Source organism: Cynocephalus volans, chromosome 13 (assembly GCF_027409185.1).
Source record: "Cynocephalus volans isolate mCynVol1 chromosome 13, mCynVol1.pri, whole genome shotgun sequence".
Classification (NCBI taxonomy): Eukaryota; Metazoa; Chordata; class Mammalia; order Dermoptera; family Cynocephalidae; genus Cynocephalus; species Cynocephalus volans.
Window position 1 is genome coordinate 20,524,100 of NC_084472.1, and position 20,382 is coordinate 20,544,481.

Sequence of the window (20,382 nt, forward strand, 5' to 3'; positions counted from 1 at the left end):
GAAAGGAGCTGTTGCAAGTGACTTCCATCAAACACAACACTGACTGCGTATCCCAGATGGGATATATCAAAAAAGACACACAAAAAGAAGAAATTAAAAAGAAATATAAAACTCTTTCCAACAATCATATTGTTAGTAACAGTATTTGTATGTGCACATATGTGTGTGGGTGGTAGACACACATATTTGAATAAAGCAAATAGGTAATTATATATTAATGTCATCAGGAACCAAAAGATACAAATAAATCAAAGGAATTAAGGAAAGAATCTGAATCCAAAATTTAAACTGGAAGTATATTGGTATGAACCAATGTAGTATTTTTTTCCAAAAGTGGGGGGCGGGGGGGGGGAGCAGTTCAGTTGTCTCCAATGAAAAGGAATAAAGGGCCGAGCCCGTGGCGCACTTGGTAGGGTGCGGCGGCGCTGGGTGTGCGGCGACATTCCCGCCACGGGTTCGGATCCTATATAGGAACGGCCGGTGCACTCACTGGCTGAGTGCCGGTCACGAAAAAAAGACACACACACACACAAAAAAAAAAAAGAAAAGAAAAGAAAAGGAATAAAAACAATGGCTAATACAGTGCTAATGAACATCCTTACCACTAAGATTGTTATTTCTAAATATTATTTCCCACCAAAATGAAATTCGGCTTTTTAGAGAAATAGCTCACTAAGTCTGGGGCAGGAAATATCAAAGACAATGGGGTTACTGTATGCAAATTATACTTAAAAAAAAAAAAAAACTGGGATCCCGTCAAATGGACACAGAAAGGCTCTCTTTGACTAAAGAGGGGGAATAATAACTATAATAGTTAAACAAATCCAATCTATGAGTCCATACATCACCTTTGGAGGATGCTAGGGAACCAGCAAGTACGTCACTTTGTAAAGAGGTACTGGGAAGCTCATCTTTATAGAAAGAATTCCAGTTAATAAATGTAGAAAGAATGACAGAATTGAACTATTCTATTGTGCAGCCCCCTAAAGAAACGAGGACATAGACAATGATCAATAGTGGCTGCTAAAATCACTGGGTGAAAGGCTGTCAGGCAACTTTATCATGTATGTGCCAGACTGACAATGCCTAAACCCAGGAAACAATCTCAACACCAAAAAAGAAGAAAAATAAGACAGCATATGCCCCCTGACTGATGTAATAGGAGATACATCCATGGTAATGTGTACTTAAGAAGTATTTTGTTCCAAAAAATTCAAACCTAAATCTGGTCAAGCCTCTGTCTATAACAATCAGTCTACAAGAAATTCAGAGGTGAAAGGACATGTTAAACACCACCACAGAAATGCAACCAGCAATATCCAGACTGTGGAATATTCTACAGAACAACCAACCAGGTTCTTCAACAAATAAATGGCAAGAAAAAAATGGGAGAGGGAAGTAGAAACCTAGAGATTAAAAAAGACGTAAGAGACATATAAACTAAATGCAGTATGGGCAATTTTTGGATCCTTATCATTACTTTGAATTTTGGACCCAATTACTAAATGATATTTACAAGACAGTCAGGGAAATCTGAGTACTAACTAAATACTTGATGATAATTAACAAACTACTATTTATGTGTGACAGTGGTACTGCAGTGTAGGGGAAAAAGAGCCCCAATGTTTTAGAGATATACTGAGTTAAAGACAAAACGAATGCTCACTTCAGCAGCACATATACTAAAAATTGGAATGAAACCAAGATTAGCATAGGCCTTGAGTGAGGATGAAGCGCAAATCCATAAGGCATTCCATATTTTTAAGTAGAAGTGAGTTCAAGAGATCTATTATATAACATGGTGACTATAGCTAATAAAAATGCATTGTATACCTGAAAATCACGAAGACACTAGATTTTAAGTGTTTTCATCATAAAAAATAAATATGTGAGGTAATACATGTGTTAACTAGCTTGATTTAGCCATTCCACAACGTGAACATGTTTCAAATCATGTTGTACACCATAAATATATAAAATTTTTATTTGTCAAATAAAGGCTATGTCCTGAAAAAAATAAAAATAAAGATGAAATAATATATCTTGGATTTGCTTTAAAACTATAGGAGATTGGGGATAAGAGGTTTATAGATGAAACAAAGCTGCACACTGTTGAAGGTAAACGATGGGTATAAAGGGTTCATTATCTTATTCTCTCCATTAGCAGGCAATGTTTGAAAATTTCCATAATAAAGTTTTTAAATGGGATTATACACCTCAAAATATACTCTTTATTTTTCTTTGTACCCCAGGCAAACAACATAAATTCATTAGCTATTTGCTGTTTTGTTCATTACAGATTACAGCTGCCCTAGAACACTGCTGTCATTTGCCCACAATAATCATGGATCTGGAATAGATTAGAACAAGCCCTCAAAGTCCGGCACAAGTGTGTTTCGCCATCCCTTGCTTACAGAATGCTACAACTGGGAAAGACTTTGTGGTTTTCTTAAAGAGTCTCAGCGCTGAAAAGAGGTGTGTCGGGGGCCAGGTGCAGGAGGGAGGTGGTGGGCCTGTCGACTCTGAGTCTCAGCACCTGCTTCTAAAAGAGCAACTCCTCTTCTATGCTTTTTAAACAGGGCAGGAAGAGGTGGATGTTCTATGAAAGATGTTTCAGAGTTTTCCCACACTAATTCCTGGCAAAAAGCTGGGCAACTCAACCTGGGTCTGTGAAGGTGACTATCATGAAATACAGACTCATACTGCCCTTTTTTTCCCCCCTAATATGCCCCAAGCGACCCCATGGCCTACAAGCTTGTTAGTTCCAGATAGAGTTTTTAAATTTGAGCCCTATTTGCTGGATGACTAGTCCCCACCTGCCAAGGTGACACTCCCTCTTACTCGTTGAGAAGTCTCCAAGTACATTTTTGTAGGCAGATAGATGTCACAGTAATCAGAGTGGCCTGCTGGTTTTCAGTCCTCTGCTTCAGCTACTGCCATTCAACTCGCTAATCTGTTCCAGGTGTCCAATCTCCACTGGCCTCTGAGGACAGAAACTTGCCATTTGGAGACTACCAACAGTCTGCCTACACCACAGCACAGTGGCGCCCTTGCCAGCTCCATGCCTCTTAGAACACCAAGCATCTTCTTTCTCAAGCACTCCTCTTAGAGGTTCTCACTGCCTGTGCCTGGACCCCTAGTGCTTCTCTCTCAGGTGAGCTGAGACAGGCTTGTGTCCAGCTTGTGGAAGAGGTGGGCTCCACAGCAGGGCTGCTTGAGCTTCCAGAGGTACTACTCTTTCTTTTCCCGGGAAGCATTCTGGGGAAGGGAGTGGGGTGTGTGTGAGGAGAGCACAGACTCACAGTGTCTGTGGCCCCACCGCTTCCCCCAACCCACAGGCCCTACCACAAATCTGGCAAATTCTGGCCATGGCTCTTGTTCTTTCTCTCATGACTCCTGGATCCTCTGAAATTCAGAGATGTAACTTAAGTGCCCATAGTCACTACATGCAAGAAGGAGTCACCCACATTATTTCCTCATAGACAAGGGCGTTTTTCTGCCCAGGGCTCAAGAGGCCCTTGTTACTAACTCTATGTCCTGAACCGATCAAGTCTGAGCCAAGATCATTTATCCCATGTGTGTAGAGAGTGAGACTTCAAAACCATGGTGTTTTTATTCTAGTGATTAAATATATTCAGAATTAAATAATTTTTACTTACCACTAACATTTTCTAAATATAATCTTACTTTCTGGAAGATATTGTCTTAGCTTATATTTTCAATCTCTTTGTTTGACTTCAATTTGTCAGTGCATTCCTTGTATGAATTCTCCATACAAGATTAGAGCTCAGAGTAAATTTAATCAAACAGGTGCAAGTATAGAGAATTACTTCCACAGAACACGGCCAATAGCCCTGTAAATATAAATCTGACTACATCATGGTGTAGGTAAATTTTCCACAAACAACTTGATGTATTTTCTGGGAAAAAAGTGCCACCAGAATGAAAGTGGTGAGATTTTATTATTTTCCACATTAAATTTCTGTTGGTAAATGCCAATGTTAAGGGTTCAAATCCCCTTACCAGTAAGCCACGAAAAAAAAAAAAAAATTCTGTTGCACAGAATTTGGTTTCATGGCTAAAATAAAAGTGGCTGAAAACTCTTGTTCTATTTCAGCAAATTAATCTGGGATTTAATATTTTCCGTGTTAATTATAATTTGTAAGGCTTCTATTTTCCCATTTAAAAACACACAATTTTTTTTTAAACTTTGTAATCCATATACTTCTCCTGTCTCCCTTTCTTAGGATGTATTTCCTCGGGGGTAACCAGGGGTATAGGGTGAGAGGGAAATGCAAGATTTCTATGGGAAGGTTAAGTAAGTGGTGAGTAAACTATTTTCAGTATTAAAGAAAATGGAAATACGTGACAAGGTTAAGCACAAATTTTGCAAGTTTTAAAGATAAAACACAAAACTTCAAATAGATTTCACAGTCACTTCAGTATGATCCCTAAGGTCATTCAGCAACATATGTCTGCTTTTCTAAAACATCATCAAAATCACTACTAACAAATTATTCTTAACGTCAATATAATAATTTCCTATTATAAACACAGATTACTTATAACGCATTTTAGAGTATAGGCAAGGGGGATTAGATAACACTAAATCCTCCAAATTTTTTCCTGTTCTAAAATTAAACTTTTTAATTATGTGTGCCATAAGAACTCTATGAAAAAAAGACATGCTTTTAAAAAACTACTATAAAAGCTACTTTTTAAAAATAGGAAATTGTTTTCTCACATATTGGGTTGCTGACATTTCCTAAGCCTTCCTCTTTTGCTTCGAATAACTGAAGAATGTCGTATTATGTTTATAGTTTTAATAAGCTGAATCTCATTTATCAGTTTAACTTTTCTGGTTAGGTTAGTACCTAGTTGCATTTCTTTGTATTCTTCCTTTGTGACTTGCCCTGATTTCACTTTTTTGGAACAATGTCATCTTAACTTTCACATTTGTACCATTTGGGGTTTGACTGAGACGAAACACACAATATATGGATATAATATAATTCTGTTAGATGCAAATGACTACTGTCATGACAACAGCACACATACAAAAGGCTACCTGTCCCTGAAGATCAGTAGAGAAATTCCCCCAGCCACAGCATATGGCAGCAGCATCTAAGCACAGTGCTCATTCTGATAATTATATTGAATATTTATGCTTCTTTGAACTTTCCAAAGATTTCACCTGTGTTCTCACAGGACTGGCATGATGTATGTATTAAGCAGTTAAGGGCTGTCCTCTCTTTACAGATGGAGAGATCTGCCAGGTTTACTGTTAGGTATTTCATGTCCCAGAGAAAATCAAGTCCTGGGCTCCAAAGGAGCTGACAGTAACTACAGAGGGGAATTGGGAAAAACACTCACTGCTAGCCACATAATTTGAAATGGTAAACTCTGTCAAAGAATGACGTTTAATAAGCATGTTTAGAGGAAAACCTCTAACCCAACACAAGAAAACATTGTTTTTATCTAGTTACTTACCTAAAACTCACTGATCTTTTAAAAATAAGTACAAACAAATTTTTGTTAACAAGAGAAAAATACACAGAAATCAGAGAAGTGATGTGTACTTTTTCAGAGCAATAGTTGAGACCATTTGTGACCAGAATCATGGTGTGGAAACGGGGTTAGTTACACAATCTAAAAATGTTAAACAAACAAAAAATGATTTTATAGAAATTAACCATTAATAATTCCTTACACAAAAAGTGACAACAGGATACATCCCTCACTAATAATTTTATAAAAAATTTTTACTATATGAATACTAGCAGGCACACATGCCACTGTGTCTGTAAAACTTGTGCTGAAACCGGAGAACTGTGGTGTCTGTTACATCTCATTAATTTGCGACAATCTCTAGGACTGAACTGTCAAGGGAATAAAAACGTACTAATTGTTATTAGACAGTATAAAACGGATATGTTCAGCAAACCCTGGGTCTTAATAAGAATCTTTGTTTAAATTTCACTAAATTGTATCAACAGGCTGGCAATATTACCATTCATTCTTAATAAAACTAACAAGATCAAATGACTAGAAACTAAAATAGCATTGGGAAGCAGAGTCATAAAAGATGTATGAGGAAAAAGGCAACACAGCATCAGTTTCAGCAGGTAGTTCTGAAGAACCTTTCTAAATCGCCAGCTAAAGGATTTATACATTCTCCTACAAATATGGTTGCTAAAACCAAGTTTTGTGCTATGTTACTATAATTACAGATAATGTTCTCTTAAAAGGAAAAGGAAAAAGTAGTTAACTCCTTTCTTTGAGGTAATACAGCAATACAAATACCGAATACAGAAGGGAAATGAAGAGAAGGCATGCATCTCTTTATGAGCCCGAATGTCCTTTATAAGAAGAAGACAGCAGTGAGAGCCGTGAAAGGCGAGCCTACCTGTGCTTTTTGATGCCATTGGAGAGAGCATCTCCACTGCCACAGTCTTTTCCTTCAGACATTCTGTGTCTTCTGCTGCTCAAATGCTCTCCTTCCTCTTCAAAGGAGTGTGCTGTCACCACTTCCAATCTACTCAGGGACTGCTCGGACGCGGAATCTGTAGCAGAGCAGGTCCATAGTTAATGAACTGAACTTTGGCGTGAGGCGTCAGTAACAATGGATGTCTCCCTAAATGCACCAGGCACTGAAACTTAAGCAGCCTACTTCGTCCTTCAACAATCCATCCGTTAACTACCTCCTCAGGGATTTCAGAGAAACTACATCCAATAAGGCTAAAGTGGATTTATGAAACAGATGTACGCTTATATAAACCCACAATTAAACAGACTTTATATTTAAAAGAGATTTCTAAAGACTACCCAATTCTTTAAGAAATCATACTCAGTTCTTCCCCTAAAATTACCATTTTTATCTTCCCTCTTAAAGCATCTTAAGCATAACTCACCAAAAAACCCTCAATTTTAAAAACTCATGTATAATGAAACAGCTATAATATCTGTGCTTATGAGACATTTAAATTACATCCAATACTATAGACACAAAAGTGATGGTAATTTTAAATTACTTTATACTTTTTCCAGTATGGTATTATTTAAATCCTTAAGAGCTAAAGCCCTAAATGCCCATATACTAGTTGCTAGGCAGGCATTCCCAATTGGCTATATATTCAGATTGCAGCCATCTGCCTAAGACAACTCTTCTCTGTACAGTACATTATAGTTTTCAGGCATGTTCACATTCTTCATCTCCTCCGAGCATCTCAAGGATGCATTGCTGAAGGCAAGACAAGAGGGTCTTAATAAGTGTGCTAATAGTCTCACGGCCTGTGAGTGGGAGAACTAGGATTCTGAAGCCAGGTTTTCTGACACTTTATGTAATTCAGCTCAAACAGCAGTCATTCAATCTCCATAAAACTTGAAATAGTGCCTCGGCTTTTATTTAAATGTATATTCAAGATAACCTATAGCTTCCCATCTTAAGATGAATATCCATTCACCTGGCCTCAGCTCTAGGAAAGACTCTAATAAGCATTCAAGCAAACTTCCTTAAATCCATTTATCAACAATCTGCCAAGTATATATTCGAGCTAAATTGTTCAGGAAATAAAATGCTTTAGTGCTTTTTTCCCTCCCTACTGCGTTCTATAATTCAGCAAAAATCATGGAAGCTTATTCTTATCACGTGAGGTTGATTCAGAAGAACAACTGCTGGATCAGCACCAGTGCAGGTCGGATGGACAATGCAAGCTACTTGCAGAAAGACTTTCAATGCAGGGAAACTTATTTTTATTTTCTGTAAATATAACTTATAATACAATTTCTAAAAATATAGCTTTATATACCTTATAACAAAGAAACATTTCACCTTATAACAAACATACACATTATAACAAAGAAACATTTCAATAATAATTTTAAAGAGACTTATTTTTCATTGCCAATTTTGGGAGGCAATCATAAACTTTTATCAAAAAAATTAAAGACAACCTGATAACCAATAAAAGGGAGGCAGTCACCCATTCAATGAAATAAACAGTTGTTAAAATTACATCTACAAAAACACTTTAATAAAACTCTAAAATATAAGCAAAAACAAATTTTTTTTCTGCATTAAAGAATGACCAAAGGAGAGAAAGACCTCTACAATGAAAATTATAAAACTTTAAAGAAAGTGAAGAGGACACAAATAAATGGAAAGATATCCCAAGCTCATGGATTGGGTGAATTAATATTAAAATTGCCATTCTACCCCAAGTGATCTACAGATTTAACGCAATTTCTATCAAAATACTAATGACATTCTTCACAGAAATAGAAAAAACAATCCTAACATTCATATGGAACAGAAAAAGACCCCAAATAGCCAAAGCAATCCTGAGAACAATGAACAAAGCTGGAAGCATCACAGTACCTGACACAGTACCTCACACCAGAGTGATTTACAGGATGGGAGAAAATACTTTCAGACCATACATCTGACAGGGGTTAACATTAAGAATAAATAAGGAACTTAGCTTAGCAACAACAAAACAAATAACCCAATTCAGAAATGGGCAGAGGATCTTCACAGACATTTCTCAGAAGAAGACATACAAATGGCCATCAGGCACATGAAAAAAATGCAACATCACTAATCATCAGGGAAACACAAATCAAAACAACAATGAGATACCACCTCATTCCTGTTAGAATGGCTATTACCAAAAAGACAAAAGAAAACAAGTGTTGGTGAGGATGTGGAGAAAAGAGAACACGTGCACACTGTCAGTGGGAGTGTAAACTAGTACAGCTATTATAGAAAACAGTATAGAGATTCCTCAAAAAAATTAAAAATAGAACTATCATTTGATCCAGCAATCCCATTACTGGGTATATACCCAAAAGAAATAAAGTCAGTACACTGAAGAGTTATCTGAATTCCTATGTTTACTGCAGCACAATTTACAATAGCCAAGACATGGAATCAACCTAAGTGTCCAACCTAAGTATCCATTTTTTTCTTATGAAGGGATAAAAAAAATGTGGTCTATACACACAATAGAGTACTACTCAGCCATAAAAAAGAATGAAATCCTGTCATTCGTAGCCACATGGATGTGCTTGGAAGACATTTACGTTAAGTCAAGTAAGCCAGGCACAGGAAGATAAATACAATATGACCTTACTCATTAGTGGAATGTAAAAAAAAAAAGTTGGTATTATAGAGGCAGGGAATACAGCAATGGTTGCCAGAGACTAGGCAGGGGAGAGGAGTGGGGGTGGGGAGGAAAACAGGGAGAGGTCGGCCAACAGGTACGAAATTACAATTAGATAGGAGGAATAAATTCTGGGGTTCGTTGCACAGTAGGGTGACTGGTTAATAGTTACGTTTTGTTTACTATAGAACGGGTAGAGGAGAGACTTGTGAATGTTTTCACCACAAAGAAATGATAAATGCATGAGCTGATTGATACGTTAACTACCCTGACCCAATTATTATACAACATAATATGTATCAAACATCAGATCATACCCCATAGGCATGTATAATTACAATGTGTCAATTAAAAAAAAGAGCTAATACCCCTCCTCCCCCCCAAAAGGAAGAACAGTCTGGTTCAGGTAAGCAGGTGTATGGACAAAGGCACGCAGTAAAATGACAGAAGTCTGTTTAGGGCACCTGAGGCAAAGAGGGGATCAGCCAGTTTTCTGGAAGAGGCAGAGGGGTGTCAGGAAAGGCAACAAAGGAGAGGTGGTGCTAACGGTACATCTTTAAAAAACGAAAACGGTGTTCAGGTAGAGGCTGGAGATGTTCCGAGGAAGCAGCAGGAACACAACCTGAATTGGAGGGTGATGGCATCCCAGGGTGGCAGGTCACAATGGTTTTTAACTTCTACATTTTAAAACTTGTTTCATATGAAACAAATTAAGAATCTAGAGTCCAAACAATTTTGTCTGTATTGGTTAGTATTATTTAGGATGCATTATTAGTTTATAATTTAGATGTCATGAAAACCAAAAAGCAATGAAGCAAAAAACCTTGAGCATTTACAAAACATTATTATGCACAGGATATTGTGTTTGTATTTTAAGAGATACAAATCATAAGACAGGGACTTGCCCACCCATAATTTTTTTCTTTTTCAACAAAAAGCAGATATACAATAAACACTCAACAAGAGGCAGTAAGTGCTTCTGTGAAGCAAAGAGACTTTTCCCAAAACAAGACTTCCAATTAGTGAATACACAAGCTAGAGACCTACCACCTTCATCCCCATCAGTCACTTTAAGAACTTGCCATGGGACCAACCATGCTTAGCCCTAGGGACATGCCGTCCGTCAGAGGGCAGCGCAGATTCCTGTCCTTCGTGTCTAGCAGCACTTGACTCCCTCCCTCCAGCCTCTTCCTCTACCTCTTCCCTCTCACTCCATTCTTACTCCTTCCTGTCTACTCTGCTCCCAAACTCCTTCTCTCTACTATAATCAGGCTATCCCTACCCTTCCCCTGAAGGCCTCTGACAAAGGTCACTAATTACCTCCATATGCAAACTCCAACGGTCATTTTTCATTTCTTATTTTGACTTATCTACCACATCTGATACTGCTCAATTTGTTCCTTCCTTCCTTGTGTCATGTGCAAGGTATGTGGAACTCAAAGAACAGTAAGATGTGGTCCCTGACCACGGACTAGCAGAGGTCCACTGCTGAGCAAATGAGTTTAGTCCATTTTTCTAGGAGCAATAACAGAAGTCTGAATGGGGGCAGTAGGCCACAAAGGAGGCATCAGTAAATTTTATGTCAGGAAAGGATCATGGCTGGTGACTGTGCTGAGTAAGTTGACAAAGAGTGGGAGAGGAGAGAGCTGCAAAACAGGAAATGTCCCAAGCCGAGGGAATGGTATGACAGTGCAGGGAGGGATGAAGCACTCAGTAAGACAGCAGTTTATGATGCAGAATCGGGGGGTGGGGGGTGGAAATGAGGCTGTGGGTCAGTCGTGAAGCAGACAATATCGGATAAATAAAAATCAAAAGCAGGCCGTGGGACAAAGAGCATGGAAAACAAATCTAGGTATGCAACAGTATCCCAACGCATGTCAGGAGGTTCTGTACACTTGCTAGAGGTAAACCAAAAATGCTAAGCTTTCCAGCATTGAAGGCAAAAGAAACATGATCAATTACATGATGTACAGTGCCTGGGAGAGAAAAACACAACAGGTGCTTAAAAACAAAAGCTCGGTTATGCCTCATACTATGAACAGAGAGCTGTCTAACAGCTCTAGTGTGAAGGACTGCCCTTACTTTGTAGGCAACAGGGAGCCATTCTTAACAGACCACACCTTCACAGCATTACTCACACCTCCTGCCTACTTCCAGGGGAACATCGCTTCATACGGAGACCCAAATTCATAGAGACAGTTAAATTCAAACATGTTTAGCTAAATATCAAAGAGACCATAGCCACTGCAGAGGTTCATTGATCAAGCTCAAAGCCTATACACAGAACTAATTTTCAAGCCTCTCTATATAGTAAATCAGTGATAGATCTTGACTTTTGCCCACACATATAAGTATCAAATAGGCCAGGCCTTGTCTACTATCCAACATTACCAGGCAACACAGTCCTGCTTTAGTGGAAAGTGGACAGCGCTGGAAAGAGTGTGCTTCGTGCCTCCCGTGTGCTGGTTACAGTGCTCTCTCACACAGACCACAGGACTCAAGCTTTAAACCAAACAAACGGGGAGGAAGGAATGGGAGGGAGCGAGTGCTGAATGGGCATGGAGTTTCAGTTTGAGATGACGAAAAAGTTCTGAGGATGGACAGTGGTGATGGTTGTACAACAATGTGAATGTACTTAATGCCACTAATTTGTACACTTAGAAATAGTTAAGATGGTAAATTTTATGTTATACGTATTTTATCACAATAAACACAACAAATGAAAACCAAAACAAACCCCAAACAAACAAGTAAACAAAAACCTGTCAATCCAAAGCCAGAGATCATGTTGGATGCATAAACTATATTTTGGTCCTGTTAACTCTCACCTCAATGCCAACAACAAAAGATAACCACATAGAAGCAAAATTGGTAGATTTTTCTACAGACATTTTTAAGTGCATAAAAAAATTTATTTTAATAATATACATAGCTAGATTGCAGACATTAGCTTTTCATTATTCTTTTTATTTCCCCCTACTGCCTTTCCCCTTATAAACATATACATTTCTATAACAAACAAAGTCACTTAAAACTTTCAGGATACTTCACTGACACCTAAAAAACAGGGTATGGGAGTAGCCCTCCACTACTCACTGAACTTTCTATGGGCAATTTGGAGAATCTGGACAGCCCTGAATAATGATGGAAAATGGGATACCTGGTCTGCACTTATTTGTGGGTTTATTCCCATCTAGTTCCAAAAGGATTCAGGTGACTTAACTGATAATTACATTTTATAGAAAAAGTGTCAGGGGTTGGCTGGTTAGCTCAGTTGGTTAGAGTGCTTACACACACACACACACACACACACACACACACACACACACACACACACACACACACACACACACACACACACACACACACACACACACACAGTTTGTTTTAATGTAGCAAGCCTCCAACAGCCCAGATCTCAGTTGGTTAGAGTGCTTACACACACACACACACACACACACACACACACACACACACACACACACACACACACACACACACACACACACACACACACACACACAGTTTGTTTTAATGTAGCAAGCCTCCAACAGCCCAGATCTCAGTTGGTTAGAGTGCTTACACACACACACACACACACACACACACACACACACACACACACACACACACACACACACACACACACACACACACACACAGTTTGTTTTAATGTAGCAAGCCTCCAACAGCCCAGATCTTTAAAGCTCTATCCATATGAAAATTTAGAATTATTTTAAACACATTTCAGACTGAACACAGTTCTTCTCATCAAAACAGTATGAAAACCAATGGCTGTGACTGGGTTACATGACTTTAACTTTACTCTAGAATTAAGAGGATCCTTACCTCAATCCTACTTTTTGAGTGAGAGAACTTTCCAGGTGCTGATTTGTTAATTTTTCCTACTATTAAAAGGATGAAGGCAGAAGTCAGAAGGTTCACAATATAAGCATGCCAACAATTCTTATAAGTTATCCTGACAAGCAGTTTTTTAAAATATGACCTTTGAAAACCAGCCTGAGAACCAACAGCACAAAGCAGCAAGATGTGGAGGAACTCTGGATAATGTCCCAATCATCCTTCCTCCTGTTACCGAAGGTCACAGGAAATGGCCAGGAAACACACATGCTCAATTTAATACCTGTATTGTTTATGGTTTTCCACACATTAGACATGTTCTAAAAATGTCCAAAGTAACCCAAGATACCACTTGCAATATCAGTGCCAAATTTTTATTTAGCCTTAAAGTACAAGTGCATAATCTCAAAAACAGCATAGTAAATAAAAAGAACGCAAAGAAAATAAGCAAAAACTCATCACATTGAAAATAAATTATAAACTGAAAATCAAGATGAGTCCAGAGCGGGCTGCCAAGAGACTGCTACAATAATTTACTAAGGAAGTGACAAACGCTTGAAACAGAATCTTGGCAGCAAACAAGGGTCAGAGACATTCTAGACATATCTTCTCTGAATGATGTCCAAAGTCAAAATTAGCCAAACGGTATAGCATTGCTTGTGGCAGAGTTTCTCAAAAATACTGGCTCATCCCCAAGCAACTAAATCTATTACTGTTTTCTAAAATTTGCAAAATCTGCACATACAACTGAAGATGTAGAATTACACAAACCATGCTGTGTGGGCTACTGGAAATCTTATGTGTGCCTATTTTGGACTACTAAATCCAGTGCTTCCCAGATTGTCTTGTTAACATCCCTTCCCAAAATTATTTTTTGGGAAGGTCACAAATGCCCTCTACAAAGAAAATAATTCTAGAAATAAGAACAGTTACAGAATAATCCGTAGTTAAAAAACAAAGTATTTTCACGTGACTTCAATTTAATAAATCAACATTTACCAAGTACCTACCACATACCAGGTAAAGGGCTAGTCCCTGAAACAGTTGAGAAAGTTTAGTGAGATCTGGCTGGTACCCTCCGAGTACTCAAAGTCCAGACTAACAGAAGACTCACATACAAATATATGTTTAAACAAAATTGGTGGGACTAGGGGAAGGAGCCACTCTTAGAGGAACCAGGGTCAGTTTACAAGGAGAGATGACATTTGGGTTGCACTGGGAAGGAGGAATAAGACTCTCAGGCAGGGAGAAAACACAGGGTGTCAGAGGAAGAGCAAAGAGCCCCAGGCCTGAAAGAACGAGGTGTGTGGACAAGATTACCTGGCTCAGCTAGGGCACAGCGTGGCCAGCCAGAAAAGACACAGTCCTCAGATAGAAGGCGGTAAAGTGAGTCAGATCACAAAGTTCAACCCGTAAGTGATGGGGAGCAGTGGACATTCTTCCAGGGAGTGATTAGTTTTAGACTTTACAGAGTCCTGATGTATCATTTCCTGTGGCCACTGTAACAACTACCACAAACTTGGGGGCTTATAACAACAGAAATTTAGTGTCATAATTTTGGAGGCCAGAGGTCCAAAAATCAGTTGTACTAGGTCAAAACCACTGTGTGGGAAGGACTGCACTCCCTCTGGGGGCTCTCAGGGAGAATCGGCACCTGGCCTTCCCTGCTTTGGGGGCTGCAGGTATGCCCGGCTCATGGCAGGATCACTCTGATCTCTGCCCCCACCTTCTCTTCTCTGGGTGTCTGGTCTAATTTCCCTCCACCCCTCTCTTATAAGGATACTTGTGATGGCATTTATGTCCCACCCGGTTAATCTATGATGATCTCATCCCCAAATCCTTAACTTAATCACATCTGCCAAGCTCCTGTCTTCCAAATAAGGTAATATTTACAGGTTCCAGAGATCAGACCTTGGACATATGTTTGGGGGCTGTTTTCCAGCCTCCAACGATACGTGGTGTGGAAGGAGGCTGGCAGGACAAAGGCTAGGAACAGGACAACCTGTCAGGAAGGCAATGCCACTGTCTGTGGGGTCAAAGGGTGTGGGGGGGTTGGACTGGGGCACTAGCAGTGAATATTGTTGGGTGAATCGGCGGGAACAGAAGGGAGAACCAGACACGTAGATTTGGGGGAGGGGTACAAGGAAAGGAAGAGATGACTTCCACATTAGTAGTTTTGACCTTGTGTAGAAGGTAATGCCATTAACTAAGACAGGGACCACGGGAGGAGGCAGAGCGGGATGACATGCCCAGTTGTCATCATACAGACTGTGAGGTGCTTGGGGCCAAGTGGAAATCTTCAGTAAACAGATGGGAATCCTAAGGATATTATCCTCCTTCACAACTAACTAGTCCTCACGTTCACTCAAGTTAGCCTTGAGATGTATCTCAAAATGTTATTCACTCAAATATTTGAATCCCTAATGAGTGCCAGAAACTGTGCTCGTCTCTAGGGATAAAAAGTTCCTCATGGAATTTGCTGTCTGGTGGAGTGGTAGGGCTGACAAAAATCAAATCGTCACACTAACAGTACAAACTTTCAACTGTGGGAAGTGATATGACACCGTGGTGCAGAGAGAGCCATAAGGGGGATCCGACCAAGTGAGCAAGTCAAGCAGGCCTCCTGGGGTGGAGCTCAGAAGGACACATGTTCAGGACAGCAGTAAGGGGATGGAAGTGACACTACCCATCTCACCAGTGTGGCTTTCATTCAGGCCCCTGTCATCGCTCACCCAGCACAGCAGGACACAGGTCAATCTTTATTCCTAAAACAAAAGAACCCCCACTAGAATGTGAACTCCCACTAGAATGTGAACTCCTGATAGGAACCATGCCTTCTTTTCTTTGAATTCCCAATTCCTAGTATAATGCAAGTATACTATAAGAATTTCACGATGTTTACTAAAAGGATGAAGATTTCTAAAGCACTAATCTGACATCACCCTATATACGTGTCTGCTGGCTAAAATTCACATTCTTCAGCAGGATCTTGTAACAAGACTCATGACAAGCTGGTCCTAAATACCTTACTGGCTTTATCTCGTCACTGCCCCGTGGCATCCAGAACAATCACCCCTGCTACAGCCACAACACCTCTCATGATGGTTTTGAAACTATCTTTTCTCCCTTTGCACGTGTTTCCTTCCTCTATAGAGAATATTCTCTCCACATCTTATCTGTCTGGAGAACTCTTACTGGCCTTTCAAAACACTCCTTAAGTGCCTTTTATTTTGTGACACTTTCTCCAACTTTCCCAAATAGTTACTTGCCTCCTCTAAATTTCTGTACCCCACGTTACGTACCATCATTTGGAGGTACTTATGACTTACTTGTCCAACAGATATTCATAGAGCACCTCTTTCTTTGTCTAGCTCTAGTTTCAGGGCTAGAAATACATCAGTGAATGAAAGAAGACCCCTCCTTCATTGAGGAGCTTACATTCAAGTTGTGGAAGATCAACAAACACATATTTTGGGAAAGGTGTTATTTTTTTAAAAACGTAAGAAAAAGGGATAGAAAAAGACAGGGTATAGGTCTGAGCAGGAAAATGAAGGAAGTGGGGGAGTGAGCACTGCAGCTATCTGGGGTAAGAGAGCTCCAGACAGAGGAAATAAGGAAAAGTGGAGGCCTGAGGGAGAGCGGGCCGGGCAGGTTCAAGAACAAGCCCCGGAGTCAGTATGATGAGAGAAAGTGAGGGAGACAGAGGCAGATTTCAGAAAGGTGGCAGAGGGACAGTCAACCAGACCCTGGCTTTTATTCTGGCTGAGGCACAAAGCCATTGGAAGGGAGACTCAACATGAACTGAAAAGATCACTTGGAATGCAGTATTCAAAACACTGTGGGAAGTTAAGGCGAGCTGAGAGACCAGTGAGACAGCAATGTGATAATCCAGGCGGGAGGTGGCGGGAGGTGGCGGGGTGTGGGCCTGGCTGATGCGAGCGGGACTGGGAGACACAGTCAGCTTCTGCTACATTTGGAAGGTAAATCGGACAGATTTGTTAATGGACTGAAAGCGGAGTATGAGAGAAAAAAGTAAAAAGTCTGTGATGGATAATTCAAAGGTTCTCAGCCTTGGCTTAAGCAACTGAAAAGATGGATCTTCCATTTACCAAGACACAGAAGACTACAGAAGAGGCAAGCTTGTGAGTAGGAACTGAGAGTTCTCTTTCAGACATTTTAAGACATTCAGGAGATCCTATTAGACATTTAAGTGAATATGTCTACTTGATATTTAGATATGAATCTGAAATTTAGGGGGAAGAATGAGGCTGGAAATACAAAACTGACAGAGTGATGAGAACACAGACAACATTTGAAGGCATGGGACTGGATAAGGTTGTGTATGGCAGTGTTGCTCAAGTTTTAATATACATATGAATCACCTAGGGATTTGTAAAAATGCAGATTCTTATTCCTTGGGTCTGAGCTAGGACCTTAAGATTCTGCATTTCCAATGAGCTCCCAGGGAATGACAATGTCACTGGTCCACAGACCACATTGAGTACAAAGGATCTAAGGAGTAAGTGCAGAAAGGAGAGAGAAGAGGTTCAATGACTGCACCCTGAGACACTTTAACATCTCCAGCTGGAAGGATGCAAAAGGACCAGCAGAAAGGAAACTGAGAAACAAAATCAAGTGTGAGTGGAATTCTGGAAGTCAAGTAAAGCATCCTATGAAGGAGGGAGCAGTCAAGCTGTAAGTGCTAGTGAAATGTGAAGAAAGAAGGGAACTGAGAAAGGACCACTCTGTTCAGCAGTAAATAATATGCACAAATGCATCTGCATAGGTACGAGGGGACTTTGACAAGTGCATTCAAAGACAGAATTAAAGGAGAATGCAAATCTGTTCACAAACTTGAAGTCCCCTCATGTTACAATGGGGACAGAGTCAAGAGCAACTGTAGTGCAATGGAGGGAGGAAATGTACAAATAGAGGGTGTTCAAGGAGCATGACAGAAGAGGAACATGGTGTGGGATCACAGTTTTGTTTTGTTTTTTAAGATAGGATACAATGATGGGGATAAGGAATAACTGATTACCCAGGACAGAGAAGGAACTGCATGATGTCCTTATGTAAGTGAGAGGGGCTGGGATCCAGGCACACCTGCAGCATGGAGGGACTGGCTTCAGTTAGGGACACAGCATTCACCATTGCAAAGTAGAGGAGGGAGAATATGGGGTTCACACACACTTGTTGTGTTGGTGGCTTTGGTAGTAGAAATATGAAGAGTTTCTCAGTGTCCTCAGATGGAGCAAGACCAAGGGGAAGGTATTAGAAATTTCAGATAAGATAAGAAGTATGAAATAAGCATGCAGAAAGAACTGACTAGAAAAATGTAATAGGATCGCTGGGCAGCAAAGAACGTACAACCAAAGTTAACAGCCATGGATTTAAGGCAAGACATACCAGCATAGCTTTGTATTTGTTTGCAGCCTCATCTAGTTGCTTGAGGACTGGCATGGAAGGGGAAGAAGAATGGACTGGAGTTTTCCCAGCTGCGTAAAATGCAGGGAGAGACAGGTAGGAGAGCGATCATGTGCTACCCCATGCAGTCTAAGCCTGGGAAGAGGGGAGTGAGGACTCAAATGGATGGAGTGAGGGGCAGTGAAGAGATGGAGCTGATGTCGTGGTGTGGTCAAGAAATGTTGGATCAGGGTTTTAGAGAGTGGGCTGAAGGCAGGAGATAGAGGTCAGATTGTCGGATGTATGAAAGAGAGATTAGAGAGCAGATAAAGTTATTGAGAAAGGCAAACTCTAGGCTCTGATCTTGCAAGTGAGTAGCTGCAGTGCACTGGAGGACCAGATTCCTGACCACATTAAGCTGTAATTGTCTCCCATGCATTGGTCTCTTCCCCTGGCCTGACTACAAAACCCATAGACTTACCTGGGTATCCCTGTGCTTAACAAAGCATCTGGCATACAGCAAGCACTCAGTAAGTACGTCTGGTTAACAAATCCTCTCAATTCTCTCAACAAATCCTGCCTTTTAGGGCAGTATAAAATGCATATGATTTTACAATAAGTATTAATGGAGACATTAATTAAGTCAATAAAAACATTTTTAAAAATGAAGATGACCCCCCAAAAATCAACCCAGGACTTAAAAGATCAATCACATTCATTAATGTGTACCTACAACATATATACAATATGAATAAGCTGCTGGATAACTTTTTAATGCTATAAGCAAAACTAGATTAAGAGTCCTTTCCAGTACTTTGACACCTCCAGAATATAGTACTATATTACACACAGAGGTATTTAATAATCACCATAATCTTTGACACTCAATTTGCTATATATCACGTCAACCAATTAACCTGTTTTGTGCTAGGCAACAGGGAAAATAGAAAAGTTAATACAACAATGTCTCTGCCCATAAGGAACATACACTGTTGCTGAAGAGATAAGGGAGAAATACACAAAAAGTTTGTAAGATAAAAGGCAAGAACAATAAAGCATATAGCAAACTGTCAAATAAAAGATATAACAGAGAAATAAGTACTATGAATACAGAGGTGGGTGAGACCACCAAATACTAGATAGGTCCAGACTACAGAAAAAAACACAGAAAGGCCAAATAAACTGTAAAAGGAGAGAATACTGAGCCTGGGAATACAAAGAACAGTATGAACAGTGCCTTACTAAATGGTCAGGATGAGGTTCTGGGTTCTCGCCAACACTGACGACCTTGGTCAGCTCCTGTATCTCTACACGTAAGAATGTCAGCATAGATGCTATTACCTTTCCTCAACTATTGCCTGTTGTACTTAGTAGAGTAAATTTTATTTCACACAGGTCACGATTGTTCCTGTGTTATTGTCCTCCACACTAAACCAAAGTCATTGTATTACCACCATGTTGAAAGTTTTTCTTTAAAAAGACATGATTTAAAAGATCTACCCTTATAACTGCTGAGAATGCTAAAACTGGCTTCAACTTCATGACGTAACTATTGGTTTTGCCAGTCTACACTATTGGATTTTATACATTATTCATGCACATTTCAACCAAAATAGCATTAAGAGGAAAACCTAGCAGGAAAGCTTTTCTTGAGCAAATGATCTCAACATGTTTCTAAAGAGGAAAGTGAACATACAGTAAGAAAAACAATACACTTTGAACTTATATATTCAAAGAGCAGGAATTTTCCATGAAACTGTTATCTCAGACTAGTACTAAAGAAAAACAGCCATGAAATTACTTATTTAACCAGTACGAAATGTTTCAGAAATAATTCCTTAGTAGATTATTGGAGATTCATAAAGTCATGCACCTTTAACTTGCTCCCCCTTAGCTACTTCTTCATTGCCCCCTGTGAGCAGGTCTCCTGGCTCCAACTAGACTGGAAGTTCTTTGA

The 20,382-nt window shown here is 39.7% G+C and overlaps 1 protein-coding gene and 1 non-coding gene across 7 annotated transcripts in view; one reads left to right on the forward strand and one right to left on the reverse strand.

The window, feature by feature from the left end:
* The window catches only part of OSBPL1A (oxysterol binding protein like 1A), a 203,308-nt gene that overhangs the window by 55,760 nt on the left and 127,166 nt on the right, over positions 1 to 20,382 (reverse strand). For all 6 annotated transcript variants that reach the window (XM_063076423.1, XM_063076422.1, XM_063076424.1 and 3 more), the window contains one exon: positions 6,407 to 6,563. In XM_063076423.1, the coding sequence (XP_062932493.1) occupies positions 6,407 to 6,563 (157 nt within the window). The remainder of the gene's footprint in view (positions 1 to 6,406; positions 6,564 to 20,382) is intronic.
* On the forward strand, positions 1,659 to 1,763 carry LOC134362260 (U6 spliceosomal RNA). Its single transcript, XR_010021539.1, has one exon. It is a non-coding gene; the product is annotated as a U6 spliceosomal RNA (small nuclear RNA).